The sequence below is a fragment of the Nipponia nippon genome, unplaced genomic scaffold (genome assembly GCF_047370975.1).
Source record: "Nipponia nippon isolate SJK-2023a ecotype South Korea unplaced genomic scaffold, ASM4737097v1 scaffold_4, whole genome shotgun sequence".
NCBI lineage: Eukaryota > Metazoa > Chordata > Aves > Pelecaniformes > Threskiornithidae > Nipponia > Nipponia nippon.
Window position 1 is genome coordinate 85591321 of NW_028262358.1, and position 15127 is coordinate 85606447.

The following is a 15127-nucleotide window of genomic DNA, read 5'->3' on the forward strand; positions in this document are numbered from 1 at the left end:
AATCATTTTGAGTAGTTGAGATTTAATACATTTGACTCACCATTTCTTGCTCAAGAGCACTGGAGAAGAGACTTGACTTAGGCTATTGATGTCCATTTTGTACTGGTTTTGGCTGGCATAGTTAATTTTCTTCATAGTGACTGGTATGGTGCTGTTTTGGATTTGTGACCAAAACAGTGTTGATAACACAGGGATGCCTTCGCTATTGCTGAGCAGTGCTTGCAGTGTTAAGGCCTTTTCTGCTTCTCACACTTCCCTGCCAGCGAGTGGCCTGGAGGTGCATGAGAATCTGGGAGGGGACACAGCTGGGACAGCTGACCCCAACTGACCAAAAGGGTATTCCATACCATATGATCTCATGCTCAGCAATAAAAATTGGGGGAACAAGGAGGAAGAGGGGGATGTTTAGTGTTTTTTTTTTCCCCAAGTAACTGTTGCGCATGATGAAGCGCTGATTTCCTGGAAATGGCTGAACACCTGCCTGCCGATGGGAAGTGGTGAATGAATTCCTAATTTAGTTTTGTTTGTGCGCGCACCTTTTGCTTTACCTATGACACTGTCTTTATCTTAACCCATGAGTTTTCTCACTTTTACCCTTCTGATTATCTCCCCCATCCCGTCGTAGGGGGAGTGAGCAAGTGGCTGTTTGATGCTTAGCTGCCAACTGTGGTTAAAACACAACACATTTTAAAGCTCTTGTCCTCATCCGGGCTGTCTCTTATGCTTTCTTTCAATGTTTATGAGTATGTGCTAATTTGTATGCTATGACACTATCCATAGTTCCTTTGGATGTGTAGGGGAAGATATATAACATGAGGAATATCAAAGGAAAAAGTTCAAGCAATAGTATGTTCTCATATTTTAGGTTTTGTCCAGAGCCTTCAGAAATCGTTTTGTGGAACTTCATTTTGATGAACTGCCAAGTGCTGAATTGGAAACCATCCTGCACAAGCGATGCAGTTTGCCACCTTCTTATTGCAGCAAGCTTGTCAAAGTCATGTTAGACTTGCAAGTATGAGAGTCTTCCTTCTTTTTGTAGAAGACATGCAAATATATTTCAGCACAAAGTAATAGAAGTTCCTTTGGGGTGGGGGGGAACATTGCTAACTGGCAGATATTTAAAAACCTAAACCATAATTGATGGAAGAGAACCCACCAAAGTACTTAGTTCGGTGGTTAAGATAGAGAATAGGGAAGGTGATGTCAGATTTAAGAGAAAGCTAGCAGCAAAAAAAATTAATAACCAAAGGCCTTGGGATTTGATGTGTAGAATAATCCCTTGCTCTGGCTGTACAGTACAGTATTGGATTTGTTGCTGTCTTTGGGTCATGCTAAATTCGGTATTATTTTTAAGCAGTAATTTTGGATGCGTTCTGACACTGCTGTATTTAGCAGACGTTTAACACTTAATATGTAGGTAAAACTATCTCATATTTAAAAGCAATTGCAGCAGCACAAACCAGAGCACACTTCAAAGTGCTGACATAGGTTTTGGTGTAGAACCTAATCATTTGCTTGGATTTTGTTTTATTCCAGGTACCTATTTTCTTAGTATTTTTATTTATTATTGTCTATACTATTTTGTTCCTGGTACCTATCAAATACCTGCTTAAAGGTAATTTTGAGTTTGGGAGTCATGACTGTACTAGACTTTTTTTTTTTAAGTACAGTTTGTTTGAAGAAGTGTCATATCAGACAGCTCTGATTAGCTTTGCTTTAAGTATTCAGACAGGTTCATGAAAAAATGGCTCATGTTTTGTTCTTACAACAGTCTTACCGCAGAGGTTCAACGGTGTTTGCGGGGAAGCATGGGTTCATTACCCTGCGGGATCTGTTTCGTTGGGCTGAAAGGTACAGATTGGCAGAACAGCTGGAGAAGGAGTATGACTGGCTTCAGCACTTAGCAAATGATGGTGAGCACTGCTACCTCAGGTTTTTACAGTGTCTATAAAATTACTTTCTAGTTCTTAAGTATAAATTTTTGTTGCTGATTAAACAGGTAGTAATTGCTTTCTCTGCCTCTGTTTTATAGGTTTTATGCTTCTGGCAGGCAGAGTCAGGAAACAGGAGGAGGTGGATGTTATTCAGAGTGTCCTTGAAAAACACTTCAAGAAAAAACTATATCCTGAGTCTCTCTTCTCAGGGGAAAGTGTCAGAAAGCTACTGGGTGAGTTTCCTAGAAGGACCACACTGGTAGTTCTCTAGACGTGACTGAAGCTGATGGATTGATTGCTTTGTGTTGTGCAGCTAAATCCTCCATGCAGATGTCAGTGATGGACAGAGATTTTAACCATATTGTCTGGACTCAAGGCATGAGGAGACTTGCAATTTTGGTGGGACGAGCCCTGGAGTTTGGTGAACCAGTACTGCTGGTGGGAGACACTGGGTAACCTTGCTCTTTATGATGCACTTCTTTGTAGTGCTGCACCAGCCACTGAGTCAGATGCAAAATGATTGTGTGGGCTTCAGTGCTTCTTTGATCTGGGACATTTAAGCCTCTGTCGTGGCAGACTTGCAGCTGCTGTTTTTCACAGTTCCCTTTTGAGGGGAAGCAATTGCATCTCTTTCAGCACAAGTCTTTAATGGGATTATCTGCATTATTTATAACTACATAGAAATTATACAGAAAGTAGTAAAATTGAGGTGAGCTAACTTCTGTCCCCACCTTTCACAAGGTGCCCTGTAGAATCTTACTGTGCCTCACTGGAGAGGCTGCTTTTGGGGAATTGTGACATTTTTCTGTTTGAGAGCACATTCACTTTACATGTTTTAAGAACTTGAATATAGCCTTGCTACTACTTCTCTCCCCCCCTGCCACTGCCTCGTATGCTGTAAAGGAGGTTGTGGAAGTAGATGCTGTCTGCTCCTGTGCTGGTTATAAATTTGGAGAGTACATTTTTGTAGGAAAGAAGGGAAGAAAAATGCAAGAAAAGGGAGAAGTAAAATTATTTAGGTAATAAATGAGAACTCCAGGTACTCAGCAGTTTATTCCCTCAGACTTAGGCTTGGTCTAGACACGTAGCATCTCCAGTTTAGTGAAGTGTTAGGCTAGTTCAGTACCTGTAGGGGCAGGCTGAAATAAGTTCGACTTTGAACCTGCAGAAATGCATCAATGCAGATATTGATTTAAATGTACTTAAAGGTATCTTATGCAAGTCAGCAACAGTTGTTGTGCCAAAAATGGCTTCACTTTGCACACATTTCTTTCAAGAAAAGGAGCAGAAGGAAATTTGCATGCTGGGCCTTTGCTTCATAGCTCTTCAATGAAAGTATGAATCCTGTCCAAAGTGAGCTGTTTGGGTTTTTTGGGGTTTTTTTTGTGGGTTTGGGTTTTTTGGGGGTTTTTTGTTTGTTTTTTTATTCTTCCTTTTCAATTAAATTACTTTGTTGCAGGTGTGGTAAAACTACCATTTGTCAGATCTTTGCTGCATTAACTAATCAGAAGCTATACTCGGTGAATTGCCACTTGCATATGGAGACTTCAGACTTCTTAGGAGGACTGCGACCAGTCAGACAGAGGTCAAAAGACCAGGTTTGTCTTGCATCAGTAGTAGTTTGATAGTGTGACCATGGAAGCAAAAAGTAGCAATTATTAATGACTTTTCACTTAATTTTCCATTTCTTAGGAGGAATCTGATGGTTCTAGACTCTTTGAATGGTGTGATGGACCTCTTGTTTTAGCAATGAAAGAGGAGGGTTTTTTCCTCCTTGATGAGATTTCTTTAGCTGATGATTCTGTACTAGAGCGACTTAACAGGTATGTCTTAAATGTGTTAGTATTAAGTATCCTCAATGTGTCTATTCATTATACAAACACGAGCAGGGTAAATCTAGCTTCTTTTAGGCACATCTGTTTCCTGGCCTGGTTGAGCTGCCGTCTTAATCATGTAGGTCTTGCTGAAAGACTGAATGACCCAAATAACTCTAGCCCTGTTCATGTTTCAACTTCTGTGCCGGTTTGCCTTGTTTTTCTAATTGTCATCCATCTGAGAAAGGTGCTAGTTTTAATCATAATAATTCTTAGACAATTTTTGCTGTTTGAAATTCTAATTACAGCTAGAGGAAAAGATAGTAAGGTAAGACAAGATGAAACTGCCTTGTCTGGCATAAGTCTTGATGTCTTAACTTATCTGGAAAAATGAAAGGTACTTTGATTGAAAACCAGGTATGTATATGTTTGCTTGACATGTGTTAATACACTGATTATGTTGGTTTTGAATGCTTTGGTTAGTGCTAATACTTTTCATTTGGCTTTATAGTACTGCTACAGACTGATCTGCACTCAAATTGCTGTATTTGTTTTATGGACAAAAATAGGATGATGAAAGGACTTGCGTTATTCAATAGCTCATGTCCCTGGATGAAGAAATTAAGAACATAAACTCTAGTTTAGTTGAAACAGTTTATACACTATCAAAAGACAGTTTACAGCATGAGTCAAGTTGGAAAATAAATCTATAAGTAAAATCACAGAATCGTAGAATACCAGGTTGGAAGGGACCTCAAGGATCATCTGGTCCAACCTTTCTTTGCAAAAGCATGGCCTAGACAAGATGGCCCAGCACCCTGTCCAGCCGAGTCTTACAAGTGTCCAGTGTTGGGGAATCCACCGCTTCCCTGGGGAGATTATTAAAATGGCTGGTTGTTCTCATTGTGAAAAACTTTCCTCTCATGTCCAATCGGAATCTCCCCAGGAGTGACTTGTACTCGTTAGCCCTTGTCCTCACCATGTAACTCCTTGTAAAAAGGGAGTCTCCATCTTCTTTGTCGCCACCCTTTAAATACTGAAACATGGTGATAAGGTCTCCCCTAAGCCTTCCTTTCTGAAGGCTGAACAAACCCGGTTCTCTCAGCCTTTCCTCATATGGCAGGCTTCCCAGTCCTTTGATCATCTTCATGGCCCTTCTCTGGACCCCCTCCAGCCTGTACACATCTTTTTTTATATAACGGGGACAGAATTGTACACAGTATTCTAGATGTGGCCTGACAAGCGCTGAGTGGAGTGGGATAATGACTTCTTTATCTCTGTTGGTGATGTCCTGGTTGATGCAACCCAGCATCCTGTTGGCTTTCTTTGCCACAGCAGCACACTGCGCACTCATATTGAGCTTCCTGTCCACCAGGACCCCCAGGTCCCTTTCCACAGAGCTGCTCCACAGTCAGGTAGATCCCAGCCTGTGCTGCACTCCTGGATTGTGTTTTCCCAGGCGCAAGACCTGACGTTTGTCTTTTTTGAACTTCATAAGGTTCTTGTTAGACCACTCTTCCAGCCTATTTAGTTCTTCTTGCTGGGTGGCTCTCCCTTCTGAAGTGTCCACTTCCCCACTCAGTTTGGTATCATCAGCAAACTTCATCAGGGTACACTTGATCCCATCATCCATATCACTTATGAGGATATTGGCGTTGGGCCCAATATCAGTCCTCTGGTGGACCCAACTTGTGACAGGTTGCCAGTTTAAAAAGGAGCTATTTACCACCACCCTCTGGGTGCGCTCTGTCAGCCAGTTGCACGCTCACTGCATAGACCACTTATCTAGACTGTACACATCAGTTTCTCTAGGAGGAGGCTGTGAGAAATGGTGTCGAAAGCCTTGGAGAAATCCAGGTAGACAGTGTCCACTGCTTGCCCCACGTCGACCAAATAGGTTATTTGTCATAGAAGGTGATCAAGTTTGTCAAGCACGATTTCCCATTGGTGAATCCGTGCTGGCTTTTCCCAACCATGTGCTTTATTTAACTTGTGATAGCCCCAACGAGGGCTTGTTCTATAACTTTCCCAGGGACTGAAGTAAGACTGATGGGCTTATAATTTCCTGGATCCTCCTTTAATCCCTTCTTGTAGATGAATGTAGATGTAGATTATGGAGAGTGGCCTCGCAACGATGTCGGCTAGCTCTCTTAAGACCTTTGGGTGGATATTGTCAGGGCCCATTGATTTGTAGGGGTCAAGCTCCTGTAGTAGTTCAAATACCAACTCTTCCTTCACTGATGGTGGGTCTGTGTTTGCATCAACCTGAATTTTTGTTCCCAGGGCCTGGGGCGCATCACTGCTGGTAAAGATAAAAGTGAAGAAAATGTTGAGAACCTCTGCCTTTTCAGCGTTGTTGGTGACTAATTCACCTCTCCTGTTTAACAGTGGGCCAATATTTTCCTTCTGTTTCTGCTTGTTGTTTATGTACCTGAAGAACCCTTTCTTGTAGTTTTTAACATCTCTGGCCAATTTCAATTCGAGCTGAGCTTTCACTTTTCTAACTGCGTCTCTTCATGCCCTGGCAATGCCCTTGTAGTTCTCAATGGGTTTTTATCTGCTCTTCTATCTCTGGTACGCTTGTCTTTTGGTTTTGAGCAGGCTCAGAAGCTCACAGTTAAGCCAAGGGGGTCTCTTGCTCTGCCTACTTCCCTTACCTTTAAAGAGGATGAACTGTTTTTTTGCTTCCAGAGCGTTCTTGAAAAACTCCCAGCACTCGCTAGCTCCTTTATCCTCCATGGAAGCTTCCCACGGAATCCCGCCCAATTGAGCGCTGAGCGAGCTGAAGTTTGCTCTTCTAAAGTCCAAAACCTCTGTATTAGTACTAACCTTCAGTGTGCTCAGCAGGATCGCAAACTCCACAATATTGCGATCACGGCAGCTAAGGCTATCCCTAACCGAGATATTACGATGCAGGTTTTCTTGGTTTGTGTGTAGCAAGTCCAGCAGTGCCTCATTCCAGGTTGGCACATCTAATGTTTGTATGAGGAAGCAGTCCTCTACGAATTCCAGGAACTTGATGGATGATATCTGAGCTGCTGTATTGTTCTTCCACCAAATGTCTGGGTAGTTGAAGTCACCCATAAGAACCAGGTTCTGTTGACCAGAAGCTTGCTTAAATGACCCAAGTATTGCTTCGTTGGCCTTATCATCTTGGTTTGGAGGTCAGTAGCAGATGCCTACTGTAAGATCCCCCATGGAGATGACCCCTCTGATGTTGACCCAGAGGCATTTGATAGCGCTTCCACAATTGCTGTAGTTTCCTTCTATACATTCAAGGCTCTCCTTAACATAGAGTGCAGCTCCTCTGCCTCTTCTTCCTTGCCTGTCTTTATGAAACGGCCTATAGCCATCCATCATGATTCTCCGGTCATGTGAGTTTTCCCACCATGTTTCGGTTATTCCTATGACAGCATAACTTTCAAATCTCCAGTTTACCATCTGCAATATTAATATTTTCAGCCTGTCAGTGAGCTCTTGAAAACAATACATCTTAACTAGATTTTGTTTCTGGTATTTGATATCTCCCTCTTTTTTTGTGTGTAAAAATCCATAAAATATACATTTAATTTCATTATCTGCTTGCAGCAGTACCCCTCATTTTAGTCATCCCATTTAGAGCACAAGTCTCCTGAGAAGCAGCTGAGGGAGCTGGGGTTGTTTAGTCTGGAGAAAAGGAGGCTGAGGGGAGACCTTATCGCTCTCTACAACTACGTGAATGGAGGTTGTAGCGCGGTGGGGGTTGGTCTCTTCCCCCAAGTAGCAAGTGATAGGACAAGAGGAAATGGCCTCAAGTTGCACCAGAGGAGGTTTAGATTGGCTATTAGGAAAAATTTATTCACCTGAAGGGTTGTCAAGCATTGGACCAGGCTGCCCAGGGAAGTGGTTGAGTCCCCATCCCTGGAGGTATTGAAAAGACGGTAGATGTGGCGCTTAGGGACATGGTTTAGTGGTGGACTTGGCAGTGTTAGGTTTATGGTTGGACTCAATGATCTTAAAGGTCTTTTCCAACCTAAACAATTCTGTGATTACCTGTTATATTGAGATGATTAGCAGCTATTTTTTCCACCATATCCAAACCTTCTCTGTTACAAGCTTTTTTTTTTTTTTCTCATTGTATCAGTGCAACTATCATTCTTTCATAAAGTTCGGTTAACCTCTTTGTAATTGACAGTGATACTAAACAGTGTCTGTCTAAAGGGGTAACAGCTCAAACTTTTACAGCTTTTAGTGTACACTAAAGTATGCCTAATAAAACAAACAACAAAACACTCAAAACCAAAAATCTACTAGAATGCTTCTCAGATGTGTAGTCTGTCAGCTTGAAGACTGGTTCATTGTGCAGATTTCTTTAAATATAAATTTTGCTATTGCTTTTGTAAAGAGAGAGCTGTGAGATGTATGCTTTTATTAGACAAGCGTTTTGACAGATCATTTGAACTGAACCTTATCAACAAGGTTTGGGTAGAGTTTCCGTCTGAAGAAAATCAGAAATGTTCTCAGTTAGGGAGGATGAACAGATCTTATTTTTTTTAATACAAATTCTGGGGCAATGAAAGCTTAATCAGGCCGATTCCTGTATTTTCATTTTTAAGTGACCTTTTGAAGTGTGAAATGAAATTTTAAATTAATTTTTTTTAACCTCTTTAGTGTTCTTGAAGCTGAAAAGACGTTGGTACTTGCGGAAAAAGGTGGTCAAGATGATGAAGATAACGAGGTAGAACTATTAGTTGCAGGAAAGAAATTTCGCATCCTTGCGACCATGAACCCAGGAGGTGACTTTGGGAAAAAGGAGGTAAATGTCCAAGCAGCTGGAAGTACAACATGCATCTTCTGGTCTTATTAGCTCTTACGTGATTGGAGGTCTAATGCAAAAATGCGTCATGCCAATTCTGGCATCCAGTGCTTCCTAATAGGCATCTGCCTCATCGCTCTAAAGGAGAATTAGGATGTATCTGTTTTCCGTCACTTCTGTGTGCACATAAGTCAATACTCAGCAGAATGTCAAAGAACTTCAGGCTTGATACGTGGAATGCTTCAAGTACAGGAAATGTGGCTCGTGAAGCAAGTAAATCCAGCTCTAATGTGAGTCTGGAGTAGCGTGAAGTTGCATAATAGATTATTCTCCCTAATTCTATTCAGAAAGTTGACAGTTAGAGGTCATCTTGTCATTCTCAGTGAATAGGAACACAACATCCCAAAAGACCTTTCTTATTAAATGAAAAAAATCTGTTTCTGAAGTTTGGCTCTAAGAGAGGTTATAAAAAAAAAAACAAAACAAAACTTTTAAGCAGTGTTGGGAGCTAGGACTGAAAAAAAGCTATAAGCTTACCCAAAGGAAGATGGGTACTCCATTTAAAGTGGTTTCTACAGTACGGAACAACTCACTGTAAAGCCATGTGTTTAAGGGGGATTTATTTCTGCATTGCATTTGTGCTAATAATTTTTGCTTGACTAATTCAGCCAGAGGAAGAGAGAAATTACAGAAACGAGTTGTAATTGAAGGCAAATTTCCACGTGGTAGTTTGCCCCTTTAAGCAAAGGGAGATTACATAGCCATTGTTTGATACGTGATGTCTTAGAATGAAATGGAGCTTTGGTGCTTGCAAACCAGCTCAGTTTCTTCCCATATTCTTTTGAACTTTCTCATTTATCAGCCATTTCCTGCATTGATTCCAGTACTAGAAATCTTAGTATCCACGTTCTCTCGAAGATTTTTTTTTTTTTTTTTTTTTTTTTTTTTTTTTTTTGTTACAAAGTGGCCCTGTCAAAATTAGAAGGAAAGGTCTGGCTTGGTCACTTTATTGTATGCAAGTACTGTGGCTACAAGGCTATCAGTTAACTGCAACCTTAAGTAATATGATGTAATGTAAATTGAATTGCTGTGTCATTCTGCTTGTTTGCAGCTTTCTCCCGCATTGCGCAACAGATTTACAGAAATATGGTGTCCACAAAGCAATGGCCGTGATGATTTGATACAGATTGTAAAACACAATCTTCATCCAGAATTGTCTCTGGGTGGAATAAACCATCAAGGTGGGTATTTCCCCGTGTGTTGGTATTCAAACGTTGTTGAGATAAAAATGAGTTTGGAGGCTGCTAAACTTTTTCCTCAGAATTTACACCGCTGTGTCCCTTTTTCTTGTAAGTACATCTCTCTCTGAGGACAGTTGTGAAATATTTTGGACTTTGTTCTTCTCTCATTCTGTATGTTATATGGCGAGCCAGAAGTAAGGTCAAGGCTGTATTTACTCCACCATCCGGGTAGTTGAACTATACCCAGCCCTTCAGTGCCCAATCTTAGTTCCAGTGTAAGGTGTTGAAAGAACTGGCACTTCATTTTCTGCCAGCAGCTTCACTGTTAATATTAATCGCTTGATTCTGTCTTGTTACTTGAATTTAAAAGGATCTGTAATGATGGCACAGGCATGGACTTACTCTTCAGTTATCCTCCCTGTCAGGATATAGAGTACCCATCCACGTTGCTCATGCATTACAGCTGTACCTGCTTTAGTGATGCTTATTGTACAACAATGTAGTAGATGTGACCAATAAAATTATTTGAGAACTCCATTGACTTTTTTACTCTCTTTTCAGGGGCAGACATAGCAGAGCTCATGATGGACTTTGTTGAATGGCTGACTAATCAAGAGTTTGGTCGCCAGTGTATTCTCAGTGTGCGAGATGTCTTGTCATGGGTTAATTTTATGAATGTCATGGTAGAGGATGAAGAGTCAAGTTCTGCCAAGGAATATAGCCTTCTTTACATTTCCCCAATGATGTCTTTTATACACGCTGCATGTTTGGTATACATTGATGGAATAGGATCAGGTAAGTCTTCAGTGCTCATTCGGTAGCAGAAAATATGAAGGTATGTATTTGTATTAATATTTTTGAGTAGAATGCAAACAAAATGCTTTGGGGCAGCACAGAACTCTTCTGGGAGAGGTTTTCACTTCCATTTAACAATATCCTGTACTTCATATGCCTTTTTTGTTTCAGTAGCAAGAGTTTGAATAATGCAGCAAGCTTAAGTAAATTAGAGGTAGTAATGATGATATTACAAAGACCAGGACACAAATTAAGAAAGCCTTGTGTTTTTTATTGAGTCTTCTGAGCTGATGTGGTACTTAATTACATGACCACATATTCTTTCTCTCCTACCCCACATGCCAGCATCTGTGTGTGCTAGCCTGTATCATGTGCATAGCTCAGAATGCATCGTTACATGTTTGGCCACTGGCCCAGCTGGTAAATAGGAGATATGGGAGTGGGGGAAAAGTGAAAAGCCACAAGAAATGCAGGGAAAGAAGGCCTGAGGGGACTATGGCAAGGGATCAGGATGATAGTGATGACAGAAGAAAGGGGTTTGGAAATAAGGTGTCCTTAATTCCGTTGCTCACAGAACAATTTGTCCATGGTAAATAGTACTGGAAGCGCTGACAAGCAAAAGCACTAACATGAAATATAAACCTGAAACAGAATACTGCACAAAAATGACATCTGTGAAGGAACTGAGTTTCTTAGTCATAAGATGAATGTGCCTAGTTGGGTTTGTGAAGCATGCTTAACTTTTCTAATTACAGGTACAACATCCTGCTCAGCTGATAAGGCTTTATTAGCTCGTGAAAAATGCCTGACATTCTTATGTGAGAAAATGAGTCAATTCCTTGAGCTGACTGATTATCAGAAGAATGAACTAAAGATTTATGACAGAACAAAGGAGAAAGAGTTTGTGTGGATGGACAACTTTATGGGAATCCACCCCTTTTTTATTCCAAGAGGCAAGATACTTTGTGGGAGTGGGTGGACATTTATTCTGTGGGTTTTATTCCCAATAGTTCTGTTATTCACTAAATCTAAGTAGGATACCTGAGCCATTACAGAACAATTTATAGTTTGTTCGCAAGCCTTAGAAAAATGCTTTTTCTGTCTCCAAGTGTGTTGAGTGCAACTCGATCACATTTATTAAGAAGACAAGTCTGTTAAAAAGTCATCAAATAAACCAATTAAAATTACCGGTTAATGGCCTAATTTTAGTAGACTTTGTTGGTGTAACAAAGCTTCGTTAATTTTGAGTTGTAGTTTTCTGTCACTTTGCATGGTCAGAATGTCTGCAAACTTCCACTAACTAAAGCTCCAGCTCATCCTGGCCCTCGTGTAAAGCATGGGAAACAGGGGTCCTGGGTACAATGCCAAGCAGAATGGAGACTAATGGCCTGCCTTGCTGTAGCTTCTCAAAGATTCGCTGCAGTTTTTGAAAAATTAATTAGTCCCTGCATTTCAGTTTCACGTGTGGCAAATGAATGCAAAGGGAATTATCAAAATAGTGCTTTCTACCCTTAAAATACAGTAACGGGAATAAAAAGTGATGACTACGAGCTTTCTAGTTCACCGATTAGTTTTTAGTACATGGAACTATGTGTTCCTAATGCTATATTCATCATTCATCTTTGAACATTTTGATATTCGTGGATTGTTAGTCATGCATAAAATTTTACGAGGTAATGCTTTTTTGTAAATTGCTTAGTTTCCCTCTGCTAATTATATCACAAAAGGAAGGATCCCTTTCATATTAAGCAGGTATCAGTATGTGTAAGATAAATTGGTGATTAATATCTTGTATACCTGAGCAATGCCGTATTACAGAATTTGGGGAGTGATGTCCTAGTGAGCTATACTGGCTGGAATTTGGCAGACGAGCTCTGCGCTCTCTCCTTGCTGTAAGTCATAAAAACAATGAAGAGAATACGTGCCAAGCAGCGCACTTTAATGAAGCACTCTTGCTTCACAGAACTGGTGGCGTATGGAATAGATTAATATGTTGTTCTATAACGTGACTGAATTGTACCCATCAGTGCCAAATTTTCAAAAGCTGATTCTGAGTTTTAGATCCTCATGTCTGAAGCACAAGGACAGATTTATGATTTTTCAGTGATAGATCTCTAGTTTGGGTCAGGAACCAGGAAGTGTTGAAGTTTCATGGCAAATTACACCATATATTCATATGCTTTTTTGCAAAAGTCAACATAAATATGTGGAGATGGGCTGAGACACAGCTGTGGGTCAAACAGAAGGTATGTGTGCCTGATCTCTGAGAATGGGATACAAGCTTGATCTCCCTTGCTTGCTGTAATGAGATCAGCAATTAACAGAGAATGATCTCATTCAGAAGCACACTGTCAGCAGCTCCAGCATAAACATTCTGGTTTAATTGTTTTCTGGTTTACCTTTCCTTTGTTTTAGGCCCTGTTCTCCAGAGGAACAGCATTACAGATTATGCTCTAAATGCTGGGACTACAGCGGTGAATGCGCAAAGACTGTTAAGAGCCCTACAACTTAACAAACCTATTTTGTTGGAGGGGTCACCAGGAGTGGGCAAGACCAGTCTGGTTGCTGCCCTGGCAAAAGCCTCGGGAAACTGCCTTGTTCGAATCAACCTGTCTGAGCAAACGGTAGAATAAAATATCATCTTTGTGACTTAGTGTTTAGAGGAGGGGGGGAGGTTTTGTTTAACTTAAAAGGTGTAGTTCTTTTTAACTTTGGCACTGAGTCTGAAATGTCAATTTTTCCTTCTTGGTCTCAAGCTAAAACTAAATGGGACAGGGGAACCAGAAAGAGCAGTGAGCTTCTGTGAGCAAATGCCAATTCCCAGATTTTTCTGTTCTTTTCAAGTGACCACATTTATCTTTGTCTACTGTGTTTTTCTTGGCTTCTGTAAAGTTACTTGAAAACAGCTTTAAGGCTTTTTAACTTTTCTGTTCCAATTTATTTTTTTGTTGCTAAATATAGTAGCTGGCGTATTGTGGAAAAGCTGTTAGCATCTTGCAGTTACTGCAATTTTTTAAATACCTACATTTTAGCTCTATTCAAAGGGGAGGGAGAAGATGTGAAGTAAAGTTAACAAAGGCTGTTTATGAACTTCTGTGGAGTTCTGTAATTCCCTGCCCCATTCTCTTCTCTCAAGGATGTGACAGACTTGTTTGGAACAGACTTGCCTGTTGAAGGTGGGAAGGGAGGAGAATTTGCCTGGCGTGATGGACCACTACTAGCAGCATTAAAGGCTGGACACTGGATTGTATTAGATGAGGTAAATTCAAGTTTGGGACTCAAATTGGAATGTTCTGGAAGAGCAAAGGTGATGATTTGGCATGTAGGATAAATACCTTTGAGGCTTGATGACTGAAACAAATTTTGCTTACTCTTATGTGCATCTAGTGCCACATTGAAAGTGATCGTTCTACTTAAGAGAAAATTAATCTCGCTCTACTAAGTCCCTCTGCCCATTAACCCTCCACAGAGGGAGTGTAAAAGACCAGCTTTGTCTAGACCTCTTTTAGACAGGAGAACAAGGATTGAATCCCAGCCTAAATTACTGCAGAAAACTAAGGATAGATGTGATTTATGTTTGAAAGTTTTTGGGAAGAGTGTCAAGAGAAGTTTTGGTACATGTGCTCTTACATAGATACAATTTCACTGAAATAGAAGGTGTTTTGCTGGGACTAATACACTGTGTTGGGTACTGATTTAATTGAGATTAAGAGTTCCATTTTGCCAGTATAAGCTATCCTGCCACCACAGGTTTGTTCATGTACCACACAGCAAATGCTTTCAAGCATATGCATGCACAGAGCTCACTTCTTGGCAACATGCATTCTAATTATTGCAGAGTGCAAAATCTTAAGTTCTTTAGCTGTTTGTATACCTTTTTTCCTATTGTGAAGAATACCACTTTAAACAACCATGATATTTCAGTAACCCAGACTGCCTTCATTTAAAAAACAAGCAAACAAACAAAACATTCTGTCACAAATGTATGAACGTAAGTTCAGAAGAAACGTCTTGAACATGCATATTTTATAATGGAGAATTGTTTTCTTATCATGGTGAAAACACAGTACAAATAGCAAGTCCACATAAGGAAAAGTGTTAGTTATGGTTTTGTTGCTCCAGTGTAATAACAGTCTAGCTGGAGGTAATAACATATGACAGTGCTAGAACAGCAAGGAAACTGAATTTTACCTTCTGTGTATCCCAGGCTGTTAAACTAGAGATTATGCAAACGTAATTTGTGGAGCATTAATATTGTATCCTTATTTCTTTCCTCAGTTGAATCTGGCTTCTCAGTCTGTATTAGAGGGGCTAAACGCATGCTTTGACCACAGAGCAGAGATTTATGTTCCAGAATTGGGAATGAATTTTCACGTACAGCACAAGAAGACTAAGATTTTTGGATGCCAGAATCCATACAGACAAGGAGGTGGAAGAAAGGGGCTGCCCAAGTCCTTTCTTAATAGATTTACACAGGCAAGCGTATTTCTTTGGTTTGTACTATGACATGATCCTGTCTTGTAGTTTTCCGACTATATCAACACTCAG

At 40.5% G+C, this 15127-nt stretch overlaps 1 protein-coding gene across 2 annotated transcripts in view; it reads left to right on the plus strand.

Annotated features, from left to right (window-relative positions):
* MDN1 (midasin AAA ATPase 1) overlaps positions 1 to 15127 on the plus strand; it is a 107517-nt gene that overhangs the window by 33700 nt on the left and 58690 nt on the right. For both annotated transcript variants that reach the window (XM_087774267.1, XM_087774268.1), the window contains exons 26-38: positions 866 to 1012; positions 1772 to 1913; positions 2033 to 2167; positions 2248 to 2386; positions 3394 to 3532; positions 3627 to 3757; positions 8399 to 8543; positions 9655 to 9784; positions 10346 to 10579; positions 11335 to 11532; positions 12995 to 13203; positions 13716 to 13838; positions 14858 to 15055. In XM_087774267.1, coding sequence (XP_087630393.1) covers positions 866 to 1012; positions 1772 to 1913; positions 2033 to 2167; positions 2248 to 2386; positions 3394 to 3532; positions 3627 to 3757; positions 8399 to 8543; positions 9655 to 9784; positions 10346 to 10579; positions 11335 to 11532; positions 12995 to 13203; positions 13716 to 13838; positions 14858 to 15055 — 2070 coding nt within the window. The remainder of the gene's footprint in view (positions 1 to 865; positions 1013 to 1771; positions 1914 to 2032; positions 2168 to 2247; positions 2387 to 3393; positions 3533 to 3626; positions 3758 to 8398; positions 8544 to 9654; positions 9785 to 10345; positions 10580 to 11334; positions 11533 to 12994; positions 13204 to 13715; positions 13839 to 14857; positions 15056 to 15127) is intronic.